A 10,733-nucleotide genomic window follows, 5' to 3' on the forward strand; every position below is an offset into this window, starting at 1 on the left:
CGACTTTAATAATTTATTAATTAACCGGCTCCCACAATATATATTTATTTTCTTTTTTAAAATATGAATAGATGCTAGTATTATTTTCATGCATTAATTTATTCTTCAATCTTTGTATAATTCTAATTCTTAAAAAATGAATTCTTTTTCATTCTTTGACACCCCCCTCCCTAAGGATGAATTCTTGGTTCTGTCCCTAACTTTGGCTCTAATACTGTGACGAAACTATAAATATATGATGGAATATATTATTGAATTACACTAAACATGTTATAGAGAGGACCCATACATAGAGTCCATTTAACCTAGCAGTACGAGTACAATACAAAAAAGAGATGCATTATAAGGGAAATACAATGGCCCAAGAATGGGCTTGGGTCTTCAAACAAAAAAAATTCATAGCTTGAAAGTTTTTCCAATCAACCACTTTTTTATTGAAGTCTCGTACTCAATGGCTGTTCGTGCATTTGACTATTTTCCTGAAGTAGTCCATCCATCTACATATACTAGGTAATTACAGGGAGGAATAACCATGCGGCTAGAGTTTCGAACTTAAGACCCCACAAATTTCTTAAAGCTTTGGAAATGAGGCCAATTCGGACCCTCATGTTTCCAATCAATAACTTTGTAAGCTAATGAATTTCTCTTCTTAAGTATAAAAGAGATTTGTTGTTTGTTCTAACTGCCATTGGTGTAAAAGTAGAACTTCTCTTCTTATCTAGAAAATTGATTTAGTTGTTCAACCTGTCATGGTGTAGAACTTGTCTCTTATCTAGAAAAGAGATTTGGATATTCGACTTGTCATTAGTGTAGAACTTGTATTAACTAGAGGTGCAACACTCTGATGCCAATGGGTTCGGAAAAGCCCAAAAACAAATAAGGAACTGAACCATGTGGGGTAGCTTGACTAGCTAATGATAGCATATGAGAGAGAGAGAGAGAGAGGACTCAGTATTGAGCTGTTTATTATGTTCCAGTTGTTTTACTTTTAATACCCTCAATCTTCAAGATGTTTGGTTCTAATTGATTTGTGGCTTTCGTCTCTTTTTGATAGGAAAAATTTGAGCTCTCTTCATGCTCCAAGCACTAAGCTTTGAAACTCTAACACTAAGAGTTCCATTGTTGAATACATATAGGTAGGCTTCTTTATCAATAGCCAGTTTTGGATATACTCTAGCAGTGATGCAAGTCCTCCCTTCCCCATCAAAACTCTCAACAACTGAATGGTCTATCTGCAAAAATATAAAATGCAGATACATTATATCAGCAAATGAACTTAACCACACGTGCACGTACACACACAGTTTCCAAGAAATTGCAAAATCTTGGTTTTGCATGTCTATAAAGAATAAACTTCATGTAACATGAAAGAAAAGTGGAAACAACTTTCACCTGATGCAAAACAATAGTAGTTATGACGTGCTCTAGATCAGACAATCAGAGTTATCAGCCATATATATGTCATCAATCACATTACTCATCAGAACCAGCTTGTAAATACAAATAGAATTAAAATGAAGACTATTCTGAATAAGTTTCTTCTTGTTAATCTTGTTTTAGTGTGATATTATTGAATTTATTACAGCGAGTGAAGAATAAATGACAAAGCAACGTACCAAGCTTCTTAATGATATTTTCCTATCACTAGGATCCATGCTAACAAATGCTCCATAGGTTGTTTTGTCAAGCCCGTCCCTCAAAGAAGACCTGTTGAAGTCGTCAGTTTCATATCCAGCTAAGAGTAAAAATCAACTGAGAAAGATTTGAAAAGTGGTTGAATCAGAAGCCAACCTGCTTTGGTCACTACACATGAGCACAGCATAATTGTCATTTCTTTTAAATATGCGAAAGAAGACTGCAGTTTGTTCTGATAAGTCATTTGATGCCAAAACCAGCAAACCAAATGGCCCAAGTGTGCCTTTAACAGATGCTTCCTTTTGACTACAGAGCAGTTGAGGATCAACCCAACTTGGGTCTATAGACTCAGCTTCATTCAGATTGGGCAGATCAAATGAAACTTCTACATCGGCCTAAATGGGAGAAAAAAAAAGAAAAAGAAAAAAACCAGAATTTGTATACAAATGAACTGGAATCATAATATGCAGAGTCACTGATTAGGATAAAATTAGTTACCTGTGAAGCTGTAATCCCTGAAACTTCAAAAATTGAACCACCCTTGAGCTCCTTACTATCAAAACTCACTTTATTGGTGCGTAGTTTCTCTATTTCCTTGATTGGCCACTCTACTAATTGTTGACCAGTTCTACTAAGCACAATGCTTCTAGGAATTGACTGGAAAACAAAGAGTATGGTTATAGTCACGTAATTCAGCACTTTTGCCTATATGGTTGAAAGCTTGACATGGTTTCAGTAAATCCCATAGCAGCAATAGAGAACATGTAGCCTATTTTCATAAGCAAAAAATAAGTTCTCTACTCTGGAAACAAGAACGTTGATTAACCACTTCTGAAGTTCTAACTATGAAAACCACTAATTGGTTGAAATACTTTTGAAAATTGCAGTCATGTGTCAAGCATGAAGTCATAAATTTGCTCTAGGCTGCTAGGAAAACCAACCAAGTTCTGTCATCTCCTTAAAATATGTCTATTTGAAGCTACTCCATACCCCCATACATAATACATTGTCAAGTAATGAAAATTAACCCAAAAAAATTGAAATTTAGTTTACCTGAATCCCAGACCATCCTTTCCTTATGTCATCTGATTCACTATCAGATTCAGTCACCCAGCCCCACAGTATACGCCTCTTCTTAGCACTGTCATAAAACGTTTTGGAAGCATAGAATTTTCCGTAGTCATATCTCAAGTCAAATCCGGTATCCATAAAATCAGTGTCAACCAAAAAACTATCTGTTTTGAGAGTGTAATTTCCCAATATGTAGTGGTCACAATCTTTAAAACTTGCCTTCAGCACATGCTTGGTAAATATATGTTGAGCAGAGGTTTCAACTCCATTTTTGCTGTTGATACGGACAGGGTAAAAATCTGGACACTCCCACATGCCAGTTTTTGTTGATGAGTGGAGTGGTTTGTTACTCCTAGTCCAATTAACAAAATCTTTGCTTCGATATAGAATTGCCATTCCACGACCTTTGATCTTGCTGCCAACAATTACCCGCCATACTTTGTCTGGCCCTTGCCAAGCAGTTGTTGGGTCTCTAAAATTGTCTGGATCAATGTCATCAATTGGAGTCAGTAGAGGATTATGAGGAGATTTCACCCATTCTATTAAGAGCGGGTCAGAAGCATTCTTGGGCACTGCCAAGTTTTGAACTTGGCGTTTTTTGAGGTCAGCTCCAGTGTACAAAATGGCAGGTTTTTCCCCAGAAAGGAATGTAGTTGAACCAGACCAGCAACCATTAATTTCAAAAGGCTCTGATGGATTAATGGCAGGTTCAAGATGAACCCAATTAACAAGATCATATGATATTGAATGACCCCATGAGATGTTACTCCACACAGCAGCATATGGATTGTATTGGTAAAATAGATGGTAGACACCCTTATAACACATTGGTCCTGCAGTAAGATGGATTGCCATGTATCATACAATGTGCAAGTTGTTCTGTACAATGTTGAAGCTTCAAACTTGACTGGAAATTCACCATGTTTGTTACTAAAAGTTCTACTGTGGTATGCTTCAAAACACCACAAACCAAAAACCCAAAAAGAAAAAAAGTCTGTTCCCTAAAACTTCATAGGTATGTATCAATACAAAGTATATTTCCCTTTTAAGTCATATCAAATACTCCATTTTATGGCCATCAGTAATTGTTCAATTAAAGAATTAACTTGTTGCAAAGTTTTAATTGGTTATGTCTCATGTCTTTTTAATGAGAAAGTTCATGAATATTTGATAGTACATCAAATTTTTATGGGAACTGAAACTTCAATCTACTAGGCCTTGGAACCGAGGAACTAGAAATGAAAAAGGATAACTGAATCAACATAACATAAAGAAAATGTGAAAACATACCATTAGGATCTGTATTTCAACAACAGCCATGTGCCAATTACAACATGCCAAATTACATGAACAAAGAACAAAGTCAATACAGGTATAAAATTGAAAGAACAAGAGAGAAATGAAAAGAAGGTTGTGAAGATTAACCATTCATCCAGTTTTTAGGAGGTTGAAAGTGGTAGGCAGTCCTGTAAGGCTGCTCTCTTGGAAGTGATTGAAGATTTCTGTAAGGTTGATGGGAAGCTTCAACTTCAACTCCATCACCAACCAGCAAAAAGCATAAACCAACAGCCCAAAGTACATATATCTCCATCAGTTGCAGAGCTCAGTGATGGCTACACCCTTCCCATAATGATGCCACAGAATTAAGTTTTCAAAGCAGAAATTGAACCAGCTTCATTTTGTTTTTATATTCAACTTGCATTTTATTACTGAATATAGAGTGAGTATCTCACTATCTTGTATCAACTTGCATTTACTCTGGTATTCTAATTGCAACAGTGTTTTTTTTAATATATTCTTGAGTTGTAAATATTTATAAAACCATGGACCATGTGAGCATGCCACCAGGTGGTCCAGGCGCCTCTATGTAGCTCACAAGTTATTACACTAACGTGCTTTGATTCTAATAATAAAAAATCCATTAAGATAGCAAAAAAATTCTGAGAAGTGAAAAGCACGATAGTGTAGCACAAGCAAATCAACAAAACTGAAAACACCAAGTCAGAAAGAAATGAGCAACTATCATGGCTAGGTTCGAGTACTATACCCAAAAAAAAAAAAGCGTTACGAAACTCACGTTGACTTTTGTCTTAACAAGTTAATGATCGCCACAATAAGTACTTTTAAATTGCGTTTATATAAGCGGTTGGAAAATGATGTTTTGAGTTTAAAATGAGTTTTTATAAAAAAAAAGTTATGAGAAGTTGTGGTTACAAAACGGAGTTTTGAGTTTTAAAAACGCTCTTTTAAGCTCCCAAAATGCCTAACCAAATGGATTTGAGTGGAACAAAGAGCGCAAAGAGCTTTGAGTGCAAGAGATAGTAACAGACTTTAACAATGGCTTCCTTATCAGTTGGTCTAAATCTCTCTCTTCTACAATCACCATCACTACCCTCTTTGAAATTATCTTTCAACTCAGCATTGGTAAGCAGTAAGCACCCAACACAAAACCTTTTATTTCTGTTCTATTACATTCTGTTTAATTAAATAATTGAATAACCCCCCCCCCCCCCCCATTTGTTGGTTTTTGTTCTATTACATTCTGTTATCTTAACTCATTGTCATTATAAATATTATCTCTTGATGCATTTCAAGAGCTTCAAAGTTCAAACCAACACTCATTCAAAGTATTGTACCTCACAAATTCATGTGGGTTATCCCCAGAATCTGCTCTATCAGCTTCTAAATATGTTAATTTCAAAACCCCGGATAGAGCAGACTCTGTCATTAGTTTTTTCAAGAACAATGGCTTATCACAATCCCAAATCTCAAAAATCATAAGCACACCTTCGGTGCTCTTTAGCAGATCCTGAGATATCCTTTTTGCCCAAGTTGGAGTTTTTATACTCTGAAGGCGTTACAAGACCTGACATTGCTGGAGTATTATCCGGAAATCCATGCATATTGAAGCAAAGCTTAAAAAACCATGTACTCCCTTCATTTGAAAAGCTTAAAAATTTGGTTGATAGTGACGTCAATATTATTAGAGCTATTATTGTTGAACGGTTTTGGCCAATTCTCAATTGTGATGTTGACAGTTATATGGCACCAAATGTCAATCTTTTGCAAGAAAGCGGAGTGTCTGAATTACATATAGTTATGTTATTTAAAGCTCAGCCTAGAGCTATAGCAAGAAATCTGGTTAAATTTAAAGAGATGGTGGAAGAAGTAAAGGACATGGGTTCAACCCTTTGAAGATTAGTTTTGTTCAAGCTGTTACTGCAATGAAGGCAATGAGCAAATCCACATGGGAGAGGAAGTCAATGCTTATAAGAGGTGGGGTTTGTTTGAGGAAGAGATTCTTGTTGCTTTCGGGAAGAACCCCTATTGTATTGTTGCATCTGAGGATGAGATTATGCGGGTGATGAATTTTCTTGTCAACAAGTTGGATTTGAAGTCTTTGCTTATTGTGAAACGCCCTTCACTTATTAATATGAGCTTGGAGAAGTGACTTATTCCAAGGGCTTCGGTGATTCAAGTTTTGCAATCAAAAGGTTTGGTTAGGGAGAATTTTTACTTGCCTACAGTGTTCGAGTATGTGGAGAAGTTATTCCTGCAGAGGTTTGTGTTGATAAGAAGGAAGCTTCTGAGCTGTTGCAATTTTACAAGTAAAAAAATGGATTTACCAGAATAATCAGTGAATATATGATAAATATGAGGCAAAGAATGAGATGAAGCAGTTGTAGAGTGCTCATATTATGTGTCACATTTACTTGTTGAGTTACTTGATCCAAATTACATTCTTTTGTAATGATCTAACTCTAAACCAAGTTCAAGGTTGCATCTAGTCCAAATCACCAACTATTGCCAAGTGATTGGAGCTTGTAAGTAATAAAAGAAGGGCTTATTGATCCAGTCATCCACCCATCCCAATGAAATGTGAAAGTCATATCCTCTTACGTCAAACAGTTGAAAGCTTCGTATGAATCCTTTGAATCAGCCATGTCTATTCATGTTTTACTCATGTCAAAAGGAAAGATTATTTCAAGTTCTAAGTAAAATTCCAGGATTGACTTTATAGTTTGTCATGGGTCATAAAATTATAACCCAAGTACATTTCCCTTGGAATTCTTGGAATGGAGAACACTGTAAGCCTGATAGGAAAAAAGGAAAGTCTTAGAAGCATGAAGATTACACACACATCTCAGAAATGAGTCTCACTTGCAGTTTGCATCTATTTCATAAAATTTATTGGCAATGCCTTTCTTTGTGTAAATGATGTGTATTACTAAACAGAAAGCTGTATACGTTACTCTCGTTGGGCACAGCAACACCAGAGACAACAAGAAGGATAAATGAACATAGACTCAAAGGTGGGATATCAAGAAACCATAAAGCATGAGGTGAAAAAACCTATGTCAGCTAGCAGGTCTACACCTCAATTGCCTTCTAAATACAAGTAAAAAACACACCATTAAGGCCTCAATGATGTTACATCCTTCAAGTTACGTTGCCCTATACCTTAAACTTTCTTTGCCATTGATTTTGGCTTTTTTCATGCTCCAAGCATCCAATCTTGAAATTAACACACTTGAACTCCCATTGTTGAATAAATACAGGTGCATCCCTTCATCTGAAGCCAACATGGGGTAAACTCTATTGGTGATACAAGTTCTCCCTTCCCCTCCATAACTCTCAACAATTGAGTGATCTATCTGCAAAAGTTGAACCAATAATTTTTTTTTGTTGGTAAAGAACCAATAATGTTTAATCATAAACAAAGCAATTGAAAAAAAAAATTCAATAGAAAATACTATAAACACACCAAGCTCCTTAACGAAATCTTTTCAAGGCGAGGATCAATGTCAACAAAAGCTCCAAATGTGGTTTTATCGACCTCTTTTCTTAAAGAAGACCTGTAAGCATTTTAAACATTTAACATTGAGCTTAAATTGCATAAACATTAAGCCTTATTCCACTGCAAAGGGGGGAAAACATGTCAGAGATCAACCTGCTCTGATCACTACACATCAGTACTATATATCTGCTGGGACCTCTGAATACTCGAAAAAATATTGCAGTCTGCTCTGTCAAGTCCTTTGATGCCAGAGTCAACAAACCAAATGGTCCTAATCTGCCATTACCGGAAGCATTCTCTTTACCACAGAAAAGTTGGGGATCAACCCCAGTAGGATCCATGAATTCAGCCTCTTCTGGTTCAGGCACCTCAAAAAATACTTCCACGTCGGCCTTAATTATAAATATAAGAGAGTAGTCACAATAACGCAAGAAAAATACTTAAAAGAAAATGACTTTAAAACATGACGACAGTGTGAGAAAATAGAACTTAGTTAATCACCTGTGCAGCTGTGATACCTGAAAGTTCAAAAACTGCTCCACTTAAAAGTTTCTTTCCATGGATACTAACTTGACTGTCACGTAGAGTTTCAATTTCTTCAACTGGCCACTGTAACAATTGCTTTCCGCTTTTATCAAGCCAGACTCGCCTAGGAATTGACTGCAGACCAGAGTTCCAACACCATGAATGTTCATCAATCAATGCATGACTCAAGTAGATAGTAGGATTAAAAAAACTTTATGACATACTGCACTAATATATTAACAGAAGATTATTACATCCATAAACCAATTTAAACCTTTTTTTATAGTTTAAACAAGACTACATTTGGAAATATTTTTATTAATTCAGAGTGCTCAAGGTATATGCCAAGCAAAGATGCCTCCAATTCAGCTTAAGTTTACCTGAAGTCCAGACCATCCTTTCCCAATATCATCTTCGGTGCTATCAGACTCATTCACCCAACCCCACAATATCCTCCTGTTCTTGACATTGTCAAAGAATGTCTTCGAAGCATAAAATTTTCCATAATCATACCTTAAGTCCAAACTAGTACCCGTAAAGTCACTTTCAGAAATAAATCTTTCCATCTGAGAGTCATAGTTACCCAACGTGTAGTAGTCATGGGAATTGAAACTTGCCTTCATCACATGCTTTACACTTGGATTCTGAACTGAAGTGTCAACACCATTTGTGCTGTTAATAGATACAGGGTAAAAGTCTGGGCATTCCCACATTCCAGTTTCTTCAGATATATAAAGTGGATGTTGATACTTAGTCCAGCTCACAAAATCCTCGCTTTGATATAGAATGGCTATTCCATGGTTATTAAGTTCACTTCCAATTATTACCCTCCATTTTCCATCCAGGCCCTTCCAAGCAGTTGTTGGGTCTCTGAACTCATTTACCTTGATACCATTAGGTGGAGTCATGATAGGATTTTTAGAGAATTTTACCCATTCTCTGAGGAATGGGTCAGATAAATTTTTTGGTGTGGCCAAGTTCTGGACCTGATGATTATTAGCATCAACACCAGTGTATAAGATAACAGGTCGATTCCCTGGAAGGATTGTAACAGAGCCTGACCAGCAGCTGTTGATGTCAAATGGCTCAGTCGGTTCAATGGCATGATTAAGATGAATCCAATTAATTAGATCATATGATATAGAATGTGCCCATATCATCCTATTACCAAACACTGCACCATAGGGGTTGTATTGGTAAAACAGATGGTAAACTCCCCCATAATACATTGGCCCTGCAATAAAGAAATCATAATCATTACCAAAAACATTAATGTGTGTGTTTGGACTAATTTTTTGCTGATAGATGGTAAAAGTACCATTGTACCTAGAAAAAATTGACCTTTAGAAATCCATATATAATATAAGCAAGTTACTCGTTTTAGTGTGCGTTTGGATACAGTTTATTTTGCTGAAAATTGAAAACAATAATTTTTTTTTTTTACTGTTTAGCACTATTCATTGGCCTAAAATCACTGTTCATGACCAATGAACAGTGCATAACGCGCTGGACTTTAAAAAAAAAGGCCCAAAACTTACAAAACACAAACGCAACCGCACTACCCAAACGGACCTTTATACGAGCTTTTAGATTACAAATTGTAACATGCTAGGGTTGGTGGTATAATTTTTTTTTTTTTTTTTTTATTTTTTATGATGAATGGTTGGTGGTATAATTGTTGGAATTCATCAATGAAATCATTTAAACGAAACTACTCTAGTCTATAAGCTTTTCATCAACGAAAAACTCTTTACGATTACATCTTTAGTTTTTGTGTACTTACAATGAACCCTACATAAGGTTTATAGACTTGAGATTTTTTTTTTTTTTTTTTTAAATTATTTTAATGAGAATATAATAAAGAACCATCCTAGACTAACCCAGAAATTAGTTTGCCTCATCTACATGCACATGGGCCTACATCAGGTATGGCCCATAATATCCCTAATAGTTTACATAAGAATCAAGTCAAGCATTTCAGATCTATCAAAAAAAAGAGAGAGAGGGAAAAAAGTCCAGCATTTCAGAAGAAACAGAATAAGAAGTACTTATTTCGCTTAATGTACAAACGTCCATAACCAGAAGCAAAAAGAGAATAAACATACTTGGGATGAATTCAAAAACTTACCATTAGGATCTGTATAAAATCAAAGGCACCCATTTACACACCCCTCCAATAGAACATGTAAAATAACAGAAACAAACAAATTAAGAAAAAGTTAGTCTGAAAAGAAATGAACTAAAGCTTGTAAATATTCATACCATTGAGCCAGTTTTGAGGAGGCTGGAAGTGAAAAGCGGTTCTGTAAGGCTGATTCTCAGACACTATAACCCGAAGAGAATGAATATTTTGATTATATGCTTCAACTTCAATCAAACTGCTTAGGAAAACACAGCATATCCCGACAACCAAAGATGCAGATATCTCCATGTTGCCTCAAAGAGAAAGTCTTAACAAACCAAATTGCCTTATAGTGTATGATCTTTGGGTGATATAATATTCATTATGCTTTTGGCGCTTTGTGGGACCGGTATCATACTATCAATAATACTATACATGAAAAAAGAACAATGTCGGACCCACCCAAGGAAACTTCCTGAGTCCTAAACTAGTATATAAGCATTTGAACCGGAAATCAGATCTTATTTACAGTCCAAGGATTCCCTTAAAGCTTGTCAAACGATTCCATTTCATCGTTGTGAT

At 35.8% G+C, this 10,733-nt stretch overlaps 3 protein-coding genes across 4 annotated transcripts; 1 reads left to right on the plus strand and 2 right to left on the minus strand.

Moving 5' to 3' along the window:
• Positions 1-223: 223 nt before the first annotated feature.
• LOC115970159 (beta-fructofuranosidase, insoluble isoenzyme CWINV1-like) lies at positions 224-4,407 on the minus strand. The gene is made up of 7 exons (XM_031089823.1): positions 4,132-4,407; positions 3,997-4,005; positions 2,689-3,539; positions 2,134-2,292; positions 1,792-2,030; positions 1,617-1,707; positions 224-1,232 (listed from the first exon to the last, which is right to left on the minus strand). Exons 1-7 carry the CDS (start codon positions 4,295-4,297, stop codon positions 1,020-1,022), a joined length of 1,728 nt encoding a protein of 575 aa, XP_030945683.1. The 5' UTR covers positions 4,298-4,407; the 3' UTR covers positions 224-1,019.
• A 636-nt stretch (positions 4,408-5,043) lies between these two features.
• LOC115977761 lies at positions 5,044-6,157 on the plus strand. The gene is made up of 3 exons (XM_031099778.1): positions 5,044-5,137; positions 5,513-5,887; positions 5,937-6,157. The coding sequence occupies exons 1-3, from the start codon at positions 5,044-5,046 to the stop codon at positions 6,155-6,157; spliced, it is 690 nt and encodes a 229-aa protein (XP_030955638.1).
• Positions 6,158-6,715: 558 nt separating this feature from the next.
• Positions 6,716-10,532, minus strand: LOC115970210 (beta-fructofuranosidase, insoluble isoenzyme CWINV3-like). Of its 2 annotated transcripts, XM_031089873.1 has the most exons (7): positions 10,292-10,532; positions 10,158-10,166; positions 8,410-9,263; positions 8,006-8,164; positions 7,658-7,896; positions 7,472-7,562; positions 6,716-7,361 (listed from the first exon to the last, which is right to left on the minus strand). In XM_031089873.1, the coding sequence occupies exons 1-7, from the start codon at positions 10,458-10,460 to the stop codon at positions 7,152-7,154; spliced, it is 1,731 nt and encodes a 576-aa protein (XP_030945733.1). In that variant the 5' UTR covers positions 10,461-10,532; the 3' UTR covers positions 6,716-7,151. The 2 variants fall into 2 exon arrangements, with proteins under 2 accessions (XP_030945733.1, XP_030945739.1); XM_031089879.1 differs by lacking the exon at positions 10,292-10,532 and having other exon boundaries at positions 10,135-10,200.
• Between the last annotated feature and the right edge of the window lie 201 nt (positions 10,533-10,733).

The sequence above is a fragment of the Quercus lobata genome, chromosome 2, assembly GCF_001633185.2.
Source record: "Quercus lobata isolate SW786 chromosome 2, ValleyOak3.0 Primary Assembly, whole genome shotgun sequence".
Taxonomy (NCBI): Eukaryota; Viridiplantae; Streptophyta; class Magnoliopsida; order Fagales; family Fagaceae; genus Quercus; species Quercus lobata.